Source organism: Plectropomus leopardus, unplaced genomic scaffold (assembly GCF_026936395.1).
Source record: "Plectropomus leopardus strain MGB_pleo_1.0 unplaced genomic scaffold, ASM2693639v1 Contig26, whole genome shotgun sequence".
In the NCBI taxonomy this organism is placed as follows: Eukaryota; Metazoa; Chordata; class Actinopteri; order Perciformes; family Serranidae; genus Plectropomus; species Plectropomus leopardus.
In genome coordinates, this window is record NW_028274700.1 from 876 (window position 1) to 25,641 (window position 24,766).

General features: G+C 40.8%; 1 protein-coding gene across 2 annotated transcripts in view; it reads right to left on the bottom strand.

Moving 5' to 3' along the window:
- Positions 1–2,465: 2,465 nt before the first annotated feature.
- The window catches only part of LOC148185424 (uncharacterized), a 38,139-nt gene continuing 15,838 nt past the window's right edge, over positions 2,466–24,766 (bottom strand). Inside the window, exons 5-7 of one of the 2 annotated variants that reach the window (XM_088074924.1) lie at positions 13,832–14,035; positions 13,464–13,597; positions 2,466–3,466 (exon numbers count right to left, since the gene is read on the bottom strand). In XM_088074924.1, coding sequence (XP_087931050.1) covers positions 3,341–3,466; positions 13,464–13,597; positions 13,832–14,035 — 464 coding nt within the window. In that variant the 3' untranslated portion in view covers positions 2,466–3,340. Of the gene's footprint in view, positions 3,467–12,775; positions 13,381–13,463; positions 13,598–13,831; positions 14,036–24,766 lie in introns of those variants that run through there. The other variant, XM_088074923.1, reaches the window with a different exon arrangement.

A 24,766-nucleotide genomic window follows, 5' to 3' on the forward strand; every position in this document is an offset into this window, starting at 1 on the left:
TAATCCTCACTGTATAACATTTACTGACAAAAAAACACCTTTTCTATCATATTAATCCATTTTCACATATTTCTTGCATAGAGATGTGTTTCTCAGTCACTGTGGGCAAAAGAGAAAGCTTTGATGAAAAACGCACTCAAAATGCTCTTTCGGCACTTAGAGCCCTGAAATGCTGGTACAAGGCCCTTTTCAGCAAAAGACATGTAAAGTCAAAATCTGCTCATAATCCTCACTGTATGACAGTTATTGACCATAAAACACCTTTTCCATCATATTAATCCATTTTCACATGTTTCTGGCACATCAATGTGTTTCTCAATAACTGCGGCGAATCTTCAGTAAAAATTCATTCAAATTTATTCTTTTTTCCCATTTTTCATCATTTTCCTAATTTTAATAAATAATTTATTAAGAAGTTATTTACAGGGTGGGGAAAATGTAAAATTCTCTGTTGCTAATTTCATAACAGAGTGAAACAATTGTAAAGTGGCGCTGCTAAAAACCCTTCCAAATGCATTATTTTTTATTGTCAAATTAAAAAAGTGAAAGAGAATTGAAATAGGCCTTTTTCAGCAAAAGACATGTAAAGTCAAAATCTGCTCATAATCCTCACTGTATGACAGTTATTGACAAAAAACACCGTTTCTATCATATTAATCCATTTTCACATATTTCTTGCATAGAGATGTGTTTCTCAGTCACTGTCGGCAAAAGAGGCAGCTTTGATGAAAAACGCACTTAAAATCTGCTTTCGGCGCTTAGAGAGCCCAGAAATGGTGGAGACAGGCCCTTTTCAGCAAAAGACATGTAAAGTCAAAATCCTAACTGTATGACAGTTATTGACCAAAGAACACCTTTTCCATCATATTAATCCATTTTCACATGTTTCTGGCACATCAATGTGTTTCTCAATAACTGCGGGCGAATCGGATATCTTCAGTAAAAATTCATTCAAATTTCTTCTTTTTTTTTCCATTTTTTCATCATTTTCCCTAATTTTAATTTGTCTTCTGTGTTCCAGGTAATTCCTTTAAGAATCCCTCTTCAGCCTGAGTTGATGGACTTTTTCAAGTCCTGGTCTTTGTCTCCATCCAGTGGTTCTCATGAGATACTGCCAAAGTAAGACTGAAATATAAATTTTAACCTATACACTTCCATGAGACATTTTTTGGTCAAATGATTGTTTTAAATTATAAGAATTTAATTTATCAAGAAGTGTTTTACAGGGTGGGGAAAATGTAAAATTCTCTGTTGCTAATTTCATATCAGAGTGAAACAATTGTAAAGTGGCGCTGCTAAAACCCATTCCAAATGCATTATTTTTTATTGTCAAATTAAAAAAGTGAAAGAGAATGGAAATAGGCCTTTTTCAGAAAAGACATGTAAAGTCAAAATCTGCTCATAATCCTCACTGTATGACAGTTATTGACCAAAAAACATATTTTCTATCATATTAATCCATTTTCACATGTTTCTTGCATAGAGATGTGTTTCTCAGTCACTGTGGGCAAAAGAGGCAACTTTGATGAAAAATGCACTCAAAATGCTCTTTCGGCGCTTAGAGCCCTGAAATGCTGGTAACAGGCCCTTTTCAGCAAAAGACATGTAAAGTCAAAATCTGCTCATAATCCTCACTGTATGACAGTTATTGACAAAAAAACCCACCTTTTCTATCATATTAATCCATTTTCACATATTTCTTGCATAGAGATGTGTTTCTCAGTTACTGTGGGCAAAAGAGGCAGCTTTGATGAAAAATGCACTCAAAATACTCTTTCGGCACTTAGAGCCCTGAAATGCTGGTAAAAGGCCCTTTTCAGCAAAAGACATGTAAAGTCAAAATCTGCTCATAATCCTCACTGTATGACAGTTATTGACCATAAAACACCTTTTCCATCATATTAATCCATTTTCACATGTTTCTTGCACATCAGTGTGTTTCTCAATAACTGCGGGTGAATAGGATATATTCAGTAAAAATTCATTCAAATTTCTTCTTTCTTTTTTTTTTCATTTTTTCATCATTTTCTCTAATTTTAATTTGTCTTCTGTGTTCCAGGTAATTCCTTTAAGAATCCCTCTTCAGCCTGACTTGATGGACTTTTTCAAGTCCTGGTCTCTGTCTCCATCCAGTGGTTCTCATGAGATACTGCCAAAGTAAGACTGAAATATAAATTTTAACCTATACACTTCCATGAGACATTTTTTGGTCAAATGATTGTTTTAAATTATAAGAATTTAATTTATTAAGAAGTGTTTTACAGGGTGGGGAAAATGTAAAATTCTCTGTTGCTAATTTCGTATCAGAGTGAAACAATTGTAAATTGGCGCTGCTAAAAACCCTTCCAAATGCATTATTTTTTATTGTCAATTAAAAAGTGAAAGAGAATCGAAATAGGCTTTTTCAGAAAAGACATGTAAAGTCAAAATCTGCTCATAATCCTCACTGCATGACAGTTATTGACCAAAAAACATATTTTCTATCATATTAATCCATTTTCACATGTTTCTTGCATAGAGATGTGTTTCTCAGTCACTGTGGGCAAAAGAGGCAACTTTGATGAAAAATGCACTCAAAATGCTCTTTCGGCGCTTAGAGCCCTGAAATGCTGGTAACAGGCCCTTTTCAGCAAAAGACATGTAAAGTCAAAATCTGCTCATAATCCTCACTGTATGACAGTTATTGACCATAAAACACCTTTTACATCATATTAATCCATTTTCACATGTTTCTGGCACATCAATGTGTTTCTCAATAACTGCGGGCGAATCGGATATCTTCAGTAAAAATTCATTCAAATTTCTTCTTTTTTTTTTCCATTTTTTCATCATTTTCCCTAATTTTAATTTGTCTTCTGTGTTCCAGGTAATTCCTTTAACTAGATCCTGCAGGACAACACACATCTACCCAATTGCTTTCCAACAGGTTTAGTATTCATTCACATACAGTGAACTTCAATTCCAGGCATGTGATTATATGTGTAACCCTGTCCATCCCTATCACTCCAGTAGGTGTCTTAGGTGTTCTGACCAGTGACTTCAGGCTGTCCTGCAGTCTAGTTGTGCATTTCCAATCATCTCCAGAACTGTGGATCTTTCCTCCCCTTGGTATACAGTCTACAGTTGCCATAGAAACCTTTATACAACAATTTAAGACACATCTATTTAAAATTACCTTTGTACCTCATGTTTTTATTGTTGTATTGCCTTTGTTTTATTGACTTAATGTTGTTTATGGTCTTTTGTGAAGCACTTTAAAAAGGTGCTTGCTTAATTCTCCCTAAAACATTTATTGTATCTATAAAAACAGGAAGGAGAGAAACATCAGGAGAAAGTGGTTTCAGAGTCCTACCTTAGTGTCACAGCTCTGTCTGGTGTGGGCAATATAAGGTGTATTAAGACGCACAGCCAGCTCCCTCCTGGTGACAGCATAGTGCTCCATCAGCCTCAGTACATTTGCAGGCAGCTGGTAGTCCCACACAAGACAACAGAACAGAATCGCAGTGTTCAAGATTAAAGGTTGTGTTTGGGAAGTACTAGGCATACAACTGTATAAATGAGACTTAGATTATCCAGCAAAAATTATGTGAGAGTTTGCTAAGCTGTTCTGACAATGATTTACTGTTGTTGAACATGGTTCCCAACCATTCATCAATTCAGTGTTCACCGTTCTTCATGAAGGCATGAGAGAAAACAGAGTTTTCTTCACAAATTAGTAACACGGCATGATTGATATACAATTTTTCTGATTTCTTGGTATGCATGTACCAAATGTTCTAACTACGATTCACTTGAGTCCATTAAAAAATTTCCAGGGGCACCCAATATTCAAAAGCTATGTCCTTGCCACACCAGCTGTGGGTTTGATACAAACCTACGGTTCTTTACTGCAAGACAAGACACATACCTCTTACATTGATGAATCTCTTACATTCAGACAAATTATATCTCTTTCAGAACTTTCATGAAAAAACATCCAGCTTACATAGAACAGCACATTTAACCCAGCTGATAAACTCCTTACAATGAACTTTATAACTTTTGCATACTAAAACCTCAAATTACACTCATCCTTTTCAAAACACTAACACAGGCAGAGTGGGGAAAGTCCGGCGCAGCAGTACACCAACAAATGGTGATCGTAGCGGAATACAGAAGTGCTGACAGAGCAAGAGATTTACAGAAATAATTCACAGTCAGGTTGCAGAGAACATAATGATGTCACAGCTGAGCTTTGACATCTTGGCTATCAAATTTGAGAACTTAGAATTTGAGCATATAGTATAGTTCTTGAATAATTCTGAAAACATGTTTTATGAGGTTACAATGTAACCTCATAAAACAGGTTACATTGTAACCTGTTTTGTCTAAGACTTGGACCTTTGACCATCAGTTCATTCTTGAGTTCAAGTGGATATTAGTGCAAAATTTGAGGAAGTCTCTCATAGCCATCTTCAGATATTGCATTAACAAGAATGAAACAAATGCAAGGTCAAAGTCACCCTGGAAATGGACTTTAACTGTTATGTTTTCGCTGCCCATCCCCCCACTTATTATTATTAGGGCCCAAGCACTGAATGGTGCGAGGACCCTCTTGGAATGCAAGGAATTATCATTATTATTATTATTCCTATAAATGAATTGCCTTTTGGGGGGCTTTATCACATTCAAAACTCATTAAACTTTGCAGCTTTATTGGGTCTGGTGAAGACGTTGATCCTCTGGTCTCAGGCACAAATTGTAAGAAATGGCTCTATTACATTTGTGTGAAAGAGCCCCCGCCTCTGCTTTCATCTACATTAACCAAGATTGGTAGGCACATGTAGCACCCCAAGACGAACAAAAAAGTCTCTTGGACCCATACGGCAAACCCCACAGGAGGTCAGCCATTTTGATTTGAAGTTGCAATTTTGGCGTGTTTTTGGCCATTTTCACATCTTGTCCGACAGATTTCACCTGATTGACTTCAAAATTAAAACATCTTCTCAGAAGGACTTGGTCATCAAAAGTTATTAAAATCCTGAGTTTTCATCACACCGTGTGGCCGTTATTAGGCCAAACATTGCCATGTCTCGCCAAGAACCGGGAAGTAAACAGGAAATAGTTAATAACTCCGAGGGACATGGCTCAATCTGTACCAAACGTCACATTTGATGACAGTCCCATCTTGAACACATCTACATGGTAACCCTTACCATTTCTTATAGGGCCACCTACTGGCAACAGGAAATGGCATGAAAATCACGTGTTCTTTTTCGATGTATATCTCCTGCAGATTTCACCAAACTGACTTCAAATGTGGTCAATGAAACCATTAAGACATGTGACATAAAAACTGATTTAAAATTTTAGTTTTCGTAATGCTATGTGGGCGTGGCTTGGTTTCTAATTTTGATGCTTGCCATGAAACAGGAAGTTGTTGTAACTCAGCCAAACATCATCCGATCTGCCCAATACTTCTCATGCTTGATAAGAATCTCGGCCTAAACAAAGCTGCATGGCTCAATTGAGTAATCATCACAGCGCCACCTACTGGAGTCAGGGAGTTATATGTTTTTTATTTTAATTTGCACCTCCTTACAGGTTGACCATGTTCAGCTCAAACTTGGTAATAAAAGTGCTGAGACCTTGACAATGCCTCCTTGTGATTTCAGAGCTTTTTTCATGGACATCGTTGCCATGGCAACATGCTCTTCACCGCCAAACAGGAAGTTCACGTTGCATCAATGGAATGGGCCAACATTTTACAGGTGGTGCCCTGAATACATCAACAGGTCAATTAAGTATGATAATCACAGCGCCACCAACTGGCAAAAGGAAGTAAGCCTCTTAACACAACTATACTTTGACGGATTGATTTGACAGGACATTTACATGGTTTGGTCTACACATGATGTAGACCAAGATGACATACATTTTGTGAGGTCTCCAGCACTACCTAGTGGCCACAGGAAGTATAAACCCAAATGGAATGTCTAACTGAAAGATTGAAACTCTCGGCTTGCTTGATCAGACTTTCACTGAAATGAAAGATCATGGGACATCAAAAGTTATTCAATTTGTGATTTTTTTTCACACAATTTGGGCATGACTTGGTTTCCACCTTTGATGTTTCGCCATGAAACAGCACGTTGTTCTATCTCAGCCAAACATCATCAGAGCTGCCGAAAACTTCTCATGCTTGATAAAAGTACAGAGTTGAACACATCTGCATGGCTCACTTGACTTATCGGCATACCACCACCTACTGGAAACAGGAATTTAAATGATTCATATTTTTAGTTGCATCCTCTTACAGGCTGACCACATTCAACTCAAACTTGGTAACAAAAGTAAGACCTTCATGATGCCTCCTTGTGAAGATCATATGTTTTCAATGAATGACATTGCCGTGGCAATGCAGTATTCGCCACCAAACAGGAAGCTTCTGTAACTTCAGTAACAATATCATCTTCTGTAACAATATCATCCTTTGATTTACATGCAATTTACATTGGTCTACAAATGATGTAGACCAGGATGACTTAAATTTTGTGTTGTCTCAAGCGCCACCTCGTGGTTTTAGGAAGTACTACACCGTGTTAAATATGTCACTCAGTGGTCCAAACTTTCTGCATGCATTTTCTGACTTTCACTACAATTAAAGATTGGGGCAGTTGGAGTCACGGCAGATACCCCTAGTTTTATAGGGTGCGAGGGCCCGTTCATCGCTGCTTGCAGCTTTAATTAGGGCCCCAGCACCGAAGGGTGAGGCCCTATTGAAACTGTAGGGATTATTGGGGCCCAAGCACTGACCAGTGTGAGGACCCTTTTGTAATTGATCTGCTTTTTATTCTTCTTATTATTATTTTGGAGAATGAATCAATTTTTTGAGGGCTTTATCATACTTGAAAACTCATGCTTATCAGGACTGGTGAAAATTTTTGTATTTTATAGGTCTCGTGTAGGTGTCAGGTGAGCTCAGTAGCGCCCCCTAAATGCCAGCCCCGGCAAACCATTTGATGCAGAGGTTTAAAAATTTGGAGGTATAAAGTACATCCTAAGACAAACAAAAAATACTCTTGGAGCCATACTCTAAACCCAGCAGGAGTCTGCCATTTTGATTTGAATTGTCATTTTTGCGATTTCATGGTGTTGGAATTTGAAACAATAGTCCTACAGATTTCAACAGACTGTCATTTTTGTGTAACGGTGTGGAAGTTATGGGGCCAAGAAGTTACATGTTTCATCACCAAACAGGAAGTAGTTTTAAATCTATTGTACATAATCCAAAATGCCCCAACCTTCACATGCTTAATGACAGTCCTGCCCTGAACACATATATATATCACAATTTTCATCATTACTGAGAGCGCCACATATTGACGTAGGAAAGACAAAGTTTTACACTAAGAGGTCCAGCAGGTTCACTTGACTGATCTCAAAACTGTGTAAAAAAAATCATTAAGATTTTGGTGATTATGTAAAACAAATATTGTCTGTTTTTGTTGAACAGGGTTTCCCGTGACGCCATGGCGCATTGCAATGTTCTGGCATGACATCACAAACTGTCATAACTTGACTTCAGATGGTCATATCGTAACAAAATTTCACACATTTGATGGGAATCCAGGCCTGAAGACACTTGCATTGCAATTTTGAATCACAGTTATAGCGCCTCCTAGTGGTAACAGGAAGTTACTTTTTTTACACATTAATGTTTCCCCTGTAGTGGGTTAACCTGAGCAACCTCAAATTTTATCATCATACTACACAGACTTTCATGATACACAGAAAAAACTTTGGACTTTTATCATATGCTGTTGCCATGGTAACACACTATTCGCCATAATACAGAAAGCACTTTTTGAGGGGCAAGGCATGCACAAAATGCACCAAATGTGTCTAGATCCATCAGAAATTCTAAATTGTGATATCTGATAGGATTTGTTTTAAATGATTTGCAAAAATGGCTCTTGAGCACCCCTAGAAAAATTCAACAAAGCACCCCAGCAGACCATTTAAACTAGAGTTAAGAAACTTGAGAAACTTGTTCAAAAGCCCAAGACCGACAAAAAAGAGCCATGCCCTAAATCAAACAGGAAGTGCGCCATTTTAATTTTAATTTTCATATTTTTTGTAATTTTAGTGTGTTTCATTAAACACTTGTCCTACAGATTTCATCTGATTGACTTCAATCTAGACACCAGTATTTCCTAAAGTTGGTGATGTCTTTGATTTCATCAAACGCTGTTGCCGTTCTGCCGCATTCTTCGCCATAAACAAAAAAGTCTTTTGGGGACATACTGTAAAATCAGCAGGAGTTGGCCATTTTAATTTGAAATTGTAATTTTGGTGTAATTTTGGCAATTATCAGGGGTCGTAATTTTTAAAACTTGTCCTAGAGCTTTCATCAGATTACCTGCTGAATAGTCCAATATGACCCAAACTTCACATTTGATAAGTCCCACCCTGAACACATCTAAATGACAATTTTAAGTGATAATACTGGTGTTACTGAAGTTGAGTGGACAATTTCGATGTTCGACATGACATCAAAACTGTTGTAACTTTGCCCCAGATGGTCAGATCTTTACAAAATTTCACAGATTTGATCAGAGTCCAGGCCTGAAGACATCTGCAGTGCAATTTTGAATCTTACTCATAGCGCCAACTATTGGTAGCAGGAAGTTACTTTTTTTTACTCTTTGACTGATTTTTTTCCCTGTAGCAGGTTAACTTAATTGACCTCATATCCAATTAGAATACTGTAAAGACCTTCATGATGCACAGAAATTACACTTTTCAGTTTTCATCAAAAGCTGTTGCCAAAGTTACGCATTATTCGCCATAAAACTGGAAGCACTTTTTGAGAGGCAAGGCATGCACCAAAACTTACCAAACTTAGCACACACATCAGAGGTCCTATAATGTGATGTTTGATATGATTTCTTTTGCACTGATGTGCCAAAATGTCTTTGTAGCACTCCTACAGATTTCAACAAAGCAGCCCCTGCAATACATTTAACCTAGAGCAATAAAACTTGAAAGGCATGCCTAACAGCCCAAGACCTACAAAAAAGCCTCTTGGACCCATACTCTAAACCCAACAGGAAGTCGGCAATTTTGAATTAAATGTGCAATTTTGGCGTATTTTTGGTCATTTTCAGGGCTTGCAGTTTTATGATCTTCTCCTACAGATTTCACCCGGTTGACTTCAAAATTTTAAAAAACCTCTCAGAAGGCCTGTGACATCAAAAGTTATTACATTTGTGAGTTTTTGTCACATTGTGTGGTTGTTATTTCCATTTCTCACCATTAACCAGGATGTAGTTTATAACTCTGAGGGACATGGTCCAGTCTTCACCAAACTTCACGTCTGATAACTGTCTTGCCCTGAACACATCTACATGACAACTATTACAATTACTTTTAGCACCCCCTACTGGCAACATGAAATGTCATGGAAATTACATGCTTTCTTCTTTGATGGAATGCTCCTACAGATTGTATACAATTGACTTCAAGTCTGGGGACAAAACCTTTAAGACCTTAATGATGCCTCCCTCTTAAGTAAAGGTTTTCCATGAACACTGTTGCCATGGAGACCCAATGGTGGCCACCAAAAAGGAAACTGTTGTAACTTCACTTTACATCAACCAATTGGCTGCAGATTTCGCAGTTGTGGTTAGGCTGCAGCCCTTAACACATCAACATGTCCATTAATATGATACCCACTGAGCCATCTACTGTCAACAGGAAGGATGCCTCGTATCACAACTATCCTTTGATTTTCATGAAGTTTACATGTTTTGTCAGACAAATGATATAGACGAAGATGCCACATGTTTTGTGTGCCCAAAGAAAGTAATTCACCATGTGAAATATCTCCCACAAGGGTCCAAAGTCTCTACATACTTTTTCCAAGTTTCACTGAAATCAATCAATCAAATCAAATCTTTATTTGTATGGCACTTTTCATACAAAGAGTAACACAAAGTGCCTCACAGAGATTAAAAACAATAACAGAAATGACAAACATCAATGAAAATCAAGAAAAATACAGACAGCCTGACCCTCCCACCCCCACATAAACGTACGCAACAACACACACACAATCATGTTGATATTCCCACACATATTCGCAAAGGCACCCGAACATCCACCCTTACCACCCACACACACGCACACATACACCAACACACACCAATTGCTACTAAAGAGACATGGCTAGGCACTGAGACCTGAGGCGAGGGAGAAGCTACCTTTGGGGGCCAACCTCACTGAGAGAGGTCACGGTCCAGCACCGCTGGGGCGCCGCCACAGAGACCATCCCAACCCGGGCGGACAGGAGTGCCCGCACCAAGATGCCGAGCCCTCTAGCCACCCGGGCCGAAACAGTCCACGGTACAGCACCCCCAATGGTGGACCAGAGACCACTCCCAGTCCGGTAGGCCCCCGATGAGGAAACACTGGAGCTAAAAACTAACACAATAAAATAAGGTAAAGAACATAAAAGCTAAGAACGTAAGGGACTGAAACAGTAAAATAAGACAAAGAATACAAGTGCACAGTAAAATAGTTTAAAGGTTATAACCGCTAATAATTAGATAAATAAATAAATGGGAGACTAAAACAGTGGGATAAGATAAAATAAAAAAATTTAAAAAAAAGTAGAATAAATAAATAAATAGTTAGTTAGTTAGTTAAAAGCCTGATTGAAAAGATGGGTCTTGAGCCTCTTTTTAAAAACCTCAACACTGTCTGTGATCCTGAGGTTCTCCGGGAGGCTGTTCCACAGACGGGGGCCATAGTAACTGAAAGCCGCCTCCCCATTTCTTTTAGAGCTAACTTGTGGAATGGTTAAAAGGCCAGTGCCGGATGACCTCAGGGTCCGAGAGGGTTGATAAGGTAAAAGCAGCTCAGTTAAGTAAGAAGGCCCAAGACCTTTGAGACACTTAAAAACAAGTAAAAGAACCTTAAAATCAATCCTGAAACGCACTGGAGCCAATGAAGCGATTTTAAAACCGTGTAATATGCTCCCGCCTCTGGTCCTCGTCAGCACTCGTGCGGCCGAGTTCTGCAATAGTTGTAAATTGGAAATGCTCTTTTTGGGAAGACCAGAGAGCAGGGCATTACAATAATCTAGACGACAAGAGATAAAAGCATGCATCAGTACCTCCGTGCTGGCCTGAGAGAGAAACGGGCGGACTCTGGCTATGTTCTTTAGATGATAAAACCAATTTTGTTGTGTTTTTGATGTGTGGGATAAAAGTAAGCTCAGAGTCAAAAATCACACCCAGATTTGTTACAGATTGTGATGTTCTAAAAGCCTGTAACTTTGGTAAAAGTCTCTCTTTCTGGCCTTCAGGACCGCTGACTAAAACCTCTGTTTTGTCCTGGTTGAGCTGTAGGAAATTTGCTGCCATCCATGAATTTATGTCTGAAATGCAGTTAAAAAGGGCATCAATAGGCCCTGTGTCATCAGGAGACACAGCGATGTACAGTTGAGTATCGTCAGCATAACTATGAAAGCTGATGCCGTGACTCCTGATGACGTCCCCAAGGGAAGCATGTACAGATTAAAAGAGTTGGGCCTAAAATTGACCCTTGGGGAACCCCACACTTTATCTCATGGATTCCTGAGGAACATGTATCCATACTTACAAAGAAGTGTCGATCTGTGAGGTAGGAGTGAAACCAGTTCAGAACAGTACCAGAGAGGCCGACCAGGTTCCTCAGTCTATTTAATAAAATGTGATGGTCTACTGTATCGAAGGCGGCGGTTAGATCCAGTAGTACCAAGACAGTGAGTTTATGGTTATCTAAGTTGAGCCTGATGTCATTTAAAATCTTTACAAGGGCCGTCTCGGTACTGTGATTCATCCTAAAACCAGACTGACACCTCTCTAAAATGTTATTTGTGGTTAAAAAGTCATTTACTTGGTTAAACACAAGTTTTTCCAAGATTTTACTTAGGAATGGTAAGTTCGATACAGGCCGATAATTATTAAAAATGTTAGATCTAAATTGCTCTTCTTCAGAAGGGGTTTCACCACCGCCGCTTTAAAGGAGGTGGGGAAGACACCCGTCTGAAGAGAGCAATTCACCATGTATAACAATTGTTCCTCAAAGAATGCATGAAACGTTTTAAAAAATGGAGTGGGAATTGGGTCTAAGAGGCAGGTTGTGGGCTTTACTTGGGAGAAAACTCGACCAAGTGTCCTCGCATCTACCAGGGCAAAGCTCTCCAGTGTTTCCTCCGGTAAAATCAATGATTCGGTGAGTAAACACTTAAAATCTGATGCGGTAAAAGACTCGATCTGATGTCATTGATTTTACTTCTGAAGTGGTCTGCAAAATCCTCACAAAGGGCGTCACTTGGTATCTTGGAGGGTCGATTAAAATGACTGATTGCATAACTCAGAGTCCCTACAGTAGCCTTGACTTGTGTGTGGGTGCAAGGGTCCATTCATCGCTGCATGCAGCTTTAATTATAATTATTTTTCTCTCCTAAGAATCGCATTTTTGGAGGTCTGAACATGCTCAAAAACTCATGGAAGTTGGTATGCTCCACTGGCCTGGCACAAAATTTTGTATTTATGTGGTTTCACAAACAGATGTGGCTAAATGGCTCCAGAGCGCCCCTAACGTATATCCCCAATGGCTGGTTTTATCTACAAATAGAAATTTGGCACACGTATGTATCATGCCCAGATGCACCAAAAGTCTCTTGGACCCACCCTCCAAACCCAACAGGAAGTCAGCCATTTTGAAAACCATTTTTGTGCTGATATTTGACGATTTCAGGCCTTGTACTTTGGCCATCATGACCTACAGGATTCATCCAATCGACTTTAGAATTGGTGTGTCCATTCTCAACCCCTTGGTGATGAAAAGTTATCAAAGGTCTGCGTCTGTATGATCTCATAAATAAACATGGTGGCACACATCACCTAGCAGTTGGCACGACTGGCCCACCCCTATCAGTCAGAAGGAGCTGAAGAACTTCTTAGGGCTGGCCTCATATTACAGAAAGATTGTATGGGGTTTCTCCTGTACTGTTTGGAGAAACTGTACTGTCTGCCCTCCTCATGCTAAGGTGAGAATTTAGTTGGCATTTAGTTGGCCATTAGATTTCCACGACACCCCTCATGGCCCTTAGTACGCCAGGAGGCTTCAGGATCGACTTTAGTCAGCCAGCATGTTCACCCGAGGAATAGCAGCAGTCCGCTTGCAGGAGGCAAAAACGGAACTATGATGTAAGGACACAAGGGAGGAACTTTTCAGTTGGAGAGATGGTCTGGATTTACAGCCCACAGCAGAAAAAGGCTGTTGTCCTAAGTTGGACAGCCAGTGGGCGGGACCAGGCCGAGTACTGGAGCAGTTGGGGGAGGTTGCCTGGGGGGGGTCCATTACAATATTATGATACGACAATTCGTCATCTAATTATTCACATTGAAAAAAATGTGTAAGTGAGTTACCTTGCTATTGCTGCAGGCTGTGGGAAAAGTCTCACTGTCAGACAGCTCATCATAACTCTCAAACTCACTAGAGCTCCAGTCGTTGGACCCATGGTGATCAGGTCTCTGGATGTCCTCATAGATGTCATCAACATCTGTACCAAGAAGCCAACAGATGAACAACACTTACTGTGTACTATCATATAACACAGTTAATAACTGTGTCCCTTTAACCTCTTTTGTTTTAGTCAGTCTATTAACACTGCGTAGTTCACCATGTTAGGTGCTGCATGGACAAAATGTGGTGGTCAAGTTACAAAGTGAGCACTCTGGTGTGAATGTGTGTTATGAAAATAAACAGTGAAGCTGTAAGTGGTTAGGAAACACACCTTCAACTGGGTGCTGTATGCTCTCAGCAGGGACGTCATCATAGATTACCACTGAGTCTCTCACCACACCACCTGAGCTGCAGCTCCTGGTACTCTGATTGGTTGGTCTGTCAGCCTCAGCTGTGTGATGCTCAGTCTGTTGACTGTCATTTACTGCACTGCTGCACTCGTCCTGATTGTCGGCTCCTAGCAGCAAAGGTTTTCCTACAAAACAGCGAAATCCCAGGTATAAGCAGTGCTACAGGGCTGCAATTCATCATTAGTGCATACAGTAAAACATGCACTTAGGGGTAATTCAGAATATTAGAAAAATTAAAATGCTTTGAGAATAGAAAATGGAGAATAGCAGTTTTAGTAGCGGTGACCTATGTAAGAAACAGGTAGCTCATGTTGATTTAGCTTTTACATTAAGCGTTTTGTTAAGTTGTGAACTACGGAAGGTATGCACAATTTTGGGAGAAAACAGTGGTTAAAGTAGTTACATTGGTCATGAATATAACTCTGATACCAATTTTTGGAAACTAATTCACATGTCATGACACTTCCAGCTGCCTCAATATCAATTTCGCTAAATTTGTGTTAAATTTAGGCTCATATGTCTATTTTGCAATCTTGGTGAAGCTTTTGGGGTTGGTGCTGGACGGCGGTGCCATGTGGGTGAAGGTGATCATCAGAATGATGAAATCGGTCAGTCATTAAATTCCTCCTGCAGACTTATATTTAGCCAACTGTTAGCTAATCAGATCAAGGTTTTCAAATATAAATGCCAGCAAACATTGACGAAAAGATGGACAAGAATGGACACCGGCTGAACTAGCGTCCTGCTACTCAAGAGGAAGAGAGGAGGAGTGGGCTTCATAGTGAAAACTGCCACAACATTTCACAGAGCAGCAATGAGTGCAGCATGGCACAGCCCTGCTGAGGTCAGGAATAATTACCCTGCAAATTGTTTTGTTGATGTCGAGATGTGTGGACAGTGGATTATGCAACCAGAAACAATGGATTATCAAAAATAACATGTTACACATTGAAAGATCATAACAAACAACAATAAATACATTTTATTAAAAGGGTATAATGATAGTCCAATGATTATTTTTTTAAAAAAAAGAAATATTGATTATAGATTATTGATTTTGTTGAGCAGTGTAAGAATATAAAAATACTTGGGCTGGGTGTCACCACTGATTTCCCAAATCAATTCGTTTTCAGTTCCCAAGGTCCTGATTCAATTTGATTTCCAGGGCAAGAAAGTGAGAGTAAAGTATACAGTTTATATGGTGTAACATAGCTGTCAAAAAGATGTGTCCATAATAAATGATTCTTATATGTAATTTTAACAATTTCTATGTCAAAAAAGTTGTTTTACACAAAATTCTGCTGTCATATACATGAGTCTGTGAAATTGGGTTTGTAGTTTGGATTGTTTTTATATGAGTATGAGTGTAAAATCTGACATCAGTGAGGTCACAGTCAGGTTAGTTAGTGCTAACTAACTAGCGCTGGCCAACTTCTAATCCCAGTAACAATAGCACTAAGATAGCATTATCAGCATTTAAATGTCTTTAGCTTGCAAGTTAAAGCAATACGTTTATGACTCCAAGAAATGTATATTATACATAATGATTCAATTTTATGAAATAAATAATTTCTATGCAATGCACGTTCTGTGATGTTTCTCCGGAGCTGCTACTACTTGGTACGCTGTTGCCCTCCATGTTTGCCTCTGGGGCATGCACATGCGCAGTTGGAGGAATCGCATATTGATTACTCTTCCTGCGACCTGACTGACCTCAGTGACGTCATTTCAGCACTTTTGGATTCGTACCCGTAAACTTGGATTTGTGCTCACAGTGAAGACTTCATAGTAGTGTCAACGTGAGTTGTATTCATAAGACTACACTCACAGATTTTATACTCATACTCATATAAAAACAATCCAGACTTGAACCCAATTTCACAGACTCACGTATATGACAGCAGAATTTTCTGTATGTCAACTTTTGACATAGAAATAGTTAAAATTACAAATAAGAATGATTAATTATGGACACATCTTTTTGACAGCTATCTTACACCATAGTTACTTTCTAAGTGTGCGTGTGCGAATGTTTAGTGTTTATGACATCTTTGCAGGACTGGCCTGCAGGTAGACTAGAGGTTACTGATGATAGCAATCGCTTTCCTGCGACACTTGTGCAGTACTGCGTGATGAGTAGAGTACAGTTGTGTGTGTATTGAGTGATCACTGCGAGGGCCGAGTGTTTGGCCACCATGACTTGCAGCGCCAGTTTGTTGTTTGTTTGTCCAGTTTGCTTTTTGTTTGTTTATTTGTTTTTTTAACATCATTGTGCCGATTTTCTTAATTCTATGTACCTCTGATGTAGGATGGAGGAGCACTGTGCTGTCTCCCTGCCCACAATATCTTTGGTATTGTAATTTATATTTAAGTATATGCTGCCCTGCTGTAGAGACCTTTAACTGTATACATTCACCTTAATCACCTTATATGGACTTTTGATTTGACTTTAAGTTAACTCATACAAACCTTGAATTTCTGGCCTTAGACCTGGAGGTCTATCCATCTTTTCATACGGCTGTAGTTGGTTGTTATAGACCACTGTCTGCCACTAATGATACACTTTCCTCTTTAATGAAACTTATATTTAGCCTGTCTTTCAGTGAGATAAATTAAACTGGGGATTATAATATTAACTAGTTACAACCTATGTCTGATGTATTAAAATGTTATTTTAACTCTTTAAATCTTTTTCAGTAAGTTAATGATCCAACAAGACCTTATTTAAAACAGCTTGACAAATCTTCGATTGATTTAATTCTAACAAACTGTCCATATAAATATATATAAATATATAAATGTGCAAGGATTTTCATGATCTTTCCTCATTTGACTGGAGGAGAATCGAACTATACCAGACATGGAAATGGCTTACAAATTATTTTCTGATGGTCTTATTGCAATTATTAATAAGCATACTCCTTATTGGAAATTCAGAGTTAAAGGTAGAAATAATCCCCTGGTTTTCATCTGAATTTTTGGCAATGCTGCAGAGCGCAATCTGTCCTGGTTTAAGGCCAGAAAGTCTCGTTTAGAGTCAGATTGGCTGCTTTTTAGGCAACTACATAATAACTATACAGTGTAAATAAAAAGAGCAAAGGCTGCTTATTTTGTAAATGAGGCAATGAAAAGTTTTTTGAAGACTACAACACCGGTCGTAGGTTATAGGGACAGGTCTGAGCCTCCAACTAGCATTATAAAAGACTTTATGTGATAAAATAACAATGCTCAATTGTTTTATGAGCACTTCATTCCAACCTCTGCTTTGTTTGAAGCTGCTAGCGTCACCAGTACTAATGTAAACAACAATGCCATTTACTCTGATCCAACTGTGACTTTTGAGCAACCTTTTCACTTCAAAGTGTTTACCAGCACTGAGGTTTGTAAAGTGCTAGAGATGCTTGACTTTAAGAAGTCAGCACGTCCTGACAGTGTAGAGTCTGATTTTCTAAAGCTAGCAGCTGATTTTATTGCTTCTCCGTTAACATACCTTTTTCATCTCTCTATATCTTTAAATGAGATTCCTCCTTTTTGGAAATCTGCCTTTGCTTTGCCCTCATTAAAATCTAATGACCCAACCCAGTTTAATAACTATAGGCCCATTTTGAAACCCTCTGCCTTGGCCAAAATATTAGAATTTATAGGTTTTTTTTAGATAAAAGACTTTCTACATGTAAATTACATTTTATCTGTATGTTAGTCTCGGTTCAGAAAAAAACATAGCATTACCACAGAATGATATTGTGTATTCGTTGGATTGTGGTCTGCATTGTGCTCCTCTCCTATGGAACCATCTTCCATTTTCAGTCAGGGAGGCAGACACTGTTTCAACTTTTAAGGGTAGACTTAAGACCTTCCTCTTTGATAAAGCTTATAATTAGGGCTGGCTCAGGCTGCCTGGACCAGCCCATAGTTAGGCTGACATAGGTTTAACCTGCCGGGGGACTTCCTCTGATACGCTGAGCTCCTTTCCTTCTCTCAATGCCGCCATCAGAAATCATGCATGTCTGTTAACTGCATTGCCATGTGCAAGCTTAGCTTAGCTCTGTGATAGCCATGTGGTACTCTCACTACCTGGGGCTCGCGATTACAGAGCCTGGGTCTGTTGAACTGCACCACGCTAATCCTGTTGCCTCTCGGGAGCCGTTCCTGCTCCCTTGTTTCCTAGTTTCCTGGATCCTGGCTGTAACCTTGACTGTGCCTGACCGTGGTGATAGCTGTGCTGATGCCGCGACCCTGCCTTTGGTTGTGCTCGTGCTGTGGCTGTACTGATTCTGTGCCCCCCGCTCGCCCTGATCGTGGTCTGGTCCTGGTTGCGCCGATGCTGTGATCTTGCCTTTGGACAACTCCCTTTCAACATATGCATGAGACTGTTATCATCTCTATCAACATCATCATAGAGAGCAATTACTAATTTCACACCTACCATTATTGTAATATGACATGCATCTGTTGCTATTATTACTGTGCCAGACAGAGCAGTTGGTTGGTTTGTTAATTATTTATTCTGCAGAGTGAAATGTGTACACGAGGAAGGCATGTTATCAGCCCCTCTTACAACTGCCAAAGGTACATCTGTATGCAGAAATTTATTGTATTTATTGCTCTGCTTCTACTCAGACTCAGGCCCTCTTCCAGCTTCAGCCAGCCTTAAACAATGTTCAGCAACTCTTGTTCAATCTGAAGCTTGTCCTGAATGCTGATAAAACAAAATGCATGTTATTTACGACAGACAAGACGAGGCCCTTAAATCTCCCAACTATTATTACACCTCAGAACAAGACTATAGAGTGTATTTCATCCTATAGATACCTGGGTATTGTGTTGGATGACTCATCTTTCTTTTGAGTCGCACATTGAACTACTTGTGAAAAGGCTCAAGTTTAAATTGGGTTTTTATTTTAGAAACAGGAGCTACTTTTTTTTCTTTGCAAAAAAGGGTGGTATTCATGACTGTGCTTAATTATGGGGATGTATTATAAATGAATGCACCCTCCCAGTGTTTGCATGCTCTGGACTCTCTGTATCATGTTGCATTGAGATTCATTACTAATTACAAGCCCTTTACTCATCGCTGTATCCTGTATGTTCAGTTATGGCTGCACACTGCATACACAGTGTACATTCTCTTATTTGCAAAGCTGTTCTTGACCTACTTCTAGAATATTTTTGTGTGTACATTTTGCCAAAAATGGAAATGGCTATGCTCTCTGTTCAACGAACTTGTTCTTTTTGTGTTTTATGTTGTTGCTTTGGAGTTACATATTTTTGATTTTGTATTTTTGTTCTATGTTGTCTGTATGTAACTTTTGTTTCTGCCTGTCTTTGCCAGGACACTCTTGAAAAGGAGTTGGTTTTTTTTGTTTAATAAATGTTAGATAAAAAATACATTAACAATTAGTGTGGAAAGCTGCTTGCTCATGCTAGGAAGGTGTACTTGTTCCAGTACACCTTATCTCAGCAAAGGTAACCTCCTTTATTCTCATAACAATGTGTTTGAATTTATAAATATGTGACTAAATGAGATCTTCTTGATCAGAATCACTCAGTACACTCTAGGAGTTTGAGTTCTGTCCTTTAAGCTAAAATAGATTGTCTCTATAAACCCTTTTTTTATTCTTTTCTATAACTTAATTAAAATCAAAAGACAGCTGCTTTTGTATCATCATTTATTTGTTCATTTATCTGAATGAAAATACAGTAATTTCCACCACACCTGTCTTGCCTCTAGGGGTTATTTTGCACTGGCTATTGCAGGCCAGTCTATATTTAAAGCGTCTACAAAGATGGAAACTTGAAGTGGTTTTTAGGCAATATTACACAATAGAGAGTGATCATCGTGGCTGTGATTCAGTCAAAGGCACAAGGCCGCAGGCATCATTCATCAGTTACCAGTGAACACTCACACTGATAGTCACCTCCAGCTTCCTTGCCCAGCAGGTAAGTCCCAATCGGGTGAGCGCTGGGTTTAAAAGGTCCTAATCTCTACTCCACATGTTCATAAAGCAGGTGTGCACAGTGTTGAAGGGCCAGCCAGCTAGCTATACTGAGGCAGCTAAGCTAAAAACAGCAGTATAGGTAGCGGACAGAAAAGCCCTCAGCTTGATGAACAGTGCTGCCACTAATGTAATTACGCATCCTCGGTTCACCTGACTAATAACACAATAAATAAATGGGATGGAGGATGGTATAGCAGCTCCAGCAGCAACTTTTATTTTCCGTTACCAACAAAAAAACACAAATGCATGAGCCCTAAAAAAGTGGAGACCCTCCTCCAACTGACTGACACCTCAATGGATCCCACTTTTGACATCTCCTGTCTCCATGGCTTTGTTCAGACTGCCAGCCCAAATGCGATTTTTGTCATGTCCAGATTGATTTTATTAAATCTGAACCGCAAATAACCACTTGAAATCCAATTTTGCAAATCCAATCAAAACCACATGTGGAGGTGGTTTGAAATGTGATCCAAATCGAATTTCTACAGATGTGTCTTCAGTCCAGACGCTCTAGTCATTCAAATTGGATATCGGCGTATCCTTCACGCCACTCCCTCTTACTGGCTGCCTGAAGGGAGTGTCTTGATGGACAATAAGGGGTGCTAGACGGTCACAGAGTATGTCAAACGTCCCACGGCGCATTTGCAAATCGGCACACCATCTATCATCATCAAATGTGATCAAATAGAGCCTGTGTCATGTGGGCGGTGGGGAGGGGGCGGAGTATTGTTCATGATGGTGACAGCAGAGGAAAAGAAACTACTTTTGAGTCATGAAGTTTTGGTCCTGATGGACCCCAGCCCCTTGCAAGAGAGGAGGGTCTCAAAAAGTCTGTGTCCGGGGTGAGAGAGGTCGGCCACAATTTTACCTGCACGCCTCAGGGACCTGGAGGTGTACAGGTCATGGAGAGATGGCAGGTGGCAGCCAATAACCCTCTCTGCATGATACGCTGAAGCCTGTTCTTGTCCCTTGCCGTGGCTGCAGCATACCACACTATGATGGAGGAGGTGAGGATGGAGTCAGTATTAGCAGTATAGAAGCTGATGTTCAGCTACCGCTTGAGGTCCTGGTTAATGATGGTCCCCAGGGGGTGGAATGACTCCACAGTGAAAACCGGGGAGTCACAGAGGGTGGAGGGGGTTGGGGTAAATCCACTACCATTTCCACTGTCTTCAGAGCACTGAGCTCTAAGTTGTTCTCACCGCACCAGGTCACCAGATGGTCAGCCTTGCACCAGTAGGCGGACTCATTCCCACCAGAGATGAGTTCAATGAGGGTGGTGTCATCTGCAAGCTTGAGGAGCTTGAGGTTTAGCTGTTTGTGTACAGGGAGAAGACAAGAGGAGAAAGAACGCAGCCTTGAGGGGAGCCGGCGCTGATGGTTCTGCTGTCAGAAACATGCTTCCCCAGCTTCACCTGTTACTTCCTGTCAGACAGGAGGTCTGTGATCCACCTGCAGGTGGAGTCATGTTCAGCTTGGAGAGCTTGTCCTGTAGCAGACCCGGAATTATTGTATTAAAAGCATAGCTGAAATCCACAAACAGGATCCTGGCGTAGGTTCCTGGTGAGTCCAGATGTTTGAGGATGAAGTAGAGGGCCAGGTTAACAGCGTCGTCTACAGACCTGTTGGCTCTGTAGGTGAACTTCAGGGGGTCTAGGAGAGGGTCTGAGATGTGTTTCATGTTTGACAGTAACAGGCGCTCAAAGGATTTTATCACCACAGAGGTCAAGGCGACAGGTCTGTAGTCATTGAGTCCTGTGGTCCTTGGTTTTTTAGGGACAGGGAGGTGGAGGCCTTGAAGCAGGATTGCATGTGGCATGTCTCCAATGAGGTATTGAAAATGTCTGTAAACACTGGAGACAGATGATTGGCACAGTTCTTCAGGGTGGAGGGGGAAACAGAGTCCTTACCAGCTGCTTTGCGGGGGTTCTGTCTCCTAAAGATCTTATTAAGATCTCTCTCCAGGATGGACAGAGGTGTTGCTGAGGTGATGGGGGAGGGGGTAGCTGGGGTGGATGGTTGTGCTGAGTCCTGGGCCCCTGCTGCAATTGTAGTGGAAGGGGTGGTAAAGTGTGGAGTGGAATTATAATGGGGGATGGTTCCAGGACTGTCCCATTGTCTTTCAAAGCACCAGTAAAACTTGTTCAGGTTGTTGGCAAGGCGTAAATCATTCACAGAATGGGGGGTTTTGAGCTTGTAACTGGTGAGCTCTCTGAGACCCTACCAGACTGAGCCAGCGTCCCTGTCAGAGTAGAGATGCTTAGCTTCATTAACCGCCCTGCTGAAGGTGTATTTAGCTTTTTTGTAGCCCCCCTTGTCCCCACTCTTGAATGCCTCCTCCTTTGTCTGCCTTAACCATATGAGTTTAGCTATGAACCAGGGCTTGTTGTTGTTGTAACTCACCAAAGTGCATGATGTTACAAAAAGTCCTGGCAAAAGCTGATGTATGACATCACAGCCTCTGTATATTCATCCAGACTGTTTGTGGCAGTCCTGAAATTTTCTCAGTCAGCACAGTCCAAGCACGCCTGTAAATCCACCACAGCTGCACTAGTCCACTGTTTTGATGTCCTCACAATAGGTTTGCAGAGCTTTAATTTCTGCCTGTATGCAGGAATCAAATGAACGAATGAACGTGGTCAAAGTGGCTCTGTGTAGCGCAGGGGACAGCATGAAAGTTGCCATAAAGTTGTGATACGCGTTGCTGACGGTGGTGTAGCAGTGATCCAAAACATTCCCCTCTCTGGTCAGACATTTAATAAACTGTCTATATTTTGGGAGTTCATGACATAGATTCCCCTTGTTAAAGTCCCCAAGGACTATAACTAAGGACCCCAGATATGTTCGCCCACACCCTGTATCTGGTTGGTGAGGGCGCACTATGCCTCGTGCATGTTGGCCTGCGCTGGAATGTAAACACTGACCAGAATGAATGAAGCAAACTCACGGGGAAAATAAAATGGTTTGCAGTCAATTAAAAAGTTTCCAAACCAGAAGAACAATGTTTTTGTATCACTGTCACATCAGTACACCAGCCACTGTTGGCATAAAAACAGATTCCTTCACCCTTTGTCTTGCCAGAAAGTTGTGCGTCTCGATCTGAAGAGTTGGAATCCTGCCAGCTGCAAGGCAGAGTCCGCTATAAGGTCACACAGCCAGGTCTCCATGAAGCACAAAACATTTTAATACCTGATTCTCCTTTCTAGTTTTCCTGAAATAATTCAAATGATTACTGGGGCGCAATTCCTCAGGTTACATTACCTAGTGAACACACGCCTAACCACGCCACAAAAGGAAAAAGATTGGACACACAGAGGGGCAGGTTGACAAAGGATCAAAGTCTGATAAATGATTAAAAAAGTATCAATATTTGTAGGCCTATCATATGAAACACAATAGACAAATGCTGAGGTTAGCACAGCAAAAGCTAATTTCCAGGACAGGAGAAGGACATATGATACTGGTTGATGTGCTACTTATATTTCTGAGTTTATTAGATATTAATTAAATTAATTAATTATGTAAGTAAGTCAGTAGAAAGACAAAAATAAATAAAATACACGTTTATATATATATATATATATATATATATATATATATATATATATAAGCAATAAACAGCAACCTGCTCCTTTACCATGATGAAATATGTCAGTATAACCATAAATGCCGTATCCACATCATATTTATACTATGTAATTCTACATTTTTTATATAAAAGTACTATGTATGTATGTATTTATATATAGACATACATACATACATTTTCTTCTGCTTATCTGGGGTCAGGTCGCGGGGGCAGCAGCCTAAGCAGGAAAGCCCAGACTTCCCTCTCCCCCGCCACTTCATCCAGCTCTTCCTGGCATTCTCAGGCCAGCTGCGAGCCATAGTCTCTCCAGCGTGTCCTGGGTCTTCCGCTGGGTCTCCTACCTCACCGGGAGGCATCCTAATTAGATGCCTGAGCCACCTCACCTGGCTCTTCTCAACGTGGAGGAGCAGCGGCTGTATTCCGAGCTCCTACCGGATGACCGTGCTCCTCACCCTATTGCTAAGGGAGAGCCCAGCCACCCTACAGAGGGAGCTCGTTTTGGTCGCTTGTACCTGCGATTTTGTTCTTTCGGTCACTACCCAAAGCTCGTGACCATAGGTGAGGGTAGGAACAAAGATGGACTGGTAAATCGAGAGTTTTGCCTTTCGGCTCAGCTCACTCTTCACCATGACAGATCGGTGCAGAGTCTAGATTACTGCAAATGCTGCACCAATCCGCCTGTTGATCTCCCGCTCCATCCTTCCCCCACTCGTGAACAAGATCCCGAGATACTTAAACTCCTCCACTTGGGGCAGGATCTCCTTCCCGATCTGGAGGGGGCACTCCACCTCTTTCCTGCTGAGAACCATGGCCTCAGATTTGGAGGTGCTGATTCTCATCCCAGTCACTTCACACTCGGCTGCGAACCTGTCCAGTGAGAGCTAAAGGTCATGGCCTGATGAAGCCACAGGACCACATCATCTGCTAAAGCAGTAACCCAATCCTGAGGTCCCCAAACTGCACTCCTCAGCACCCTGGCTGTGCTTAGAAATTCTGTTGGTAAGAGTTATGAACAGGAGCAGGGCCAAAGGGCAGACCTGGTGGAGTCCAACCCTCATCGGAAACGGGCCCGACTTACTGCCAGCAATGCAGACCAAGCTCTGGCACCAGCTGTACAGGGAACGTACGGCCCACACCAGGGGGTCCGATACCCCATATTCCCTGAGTACCCCCCACAGGACTCCCCAAGGAACACGGTCGAAGCCTTCTCCATGTCCATAAAGCCCATGTGGACTGGTTTGGCAAACTCCAATGCACCCTCAAGGATC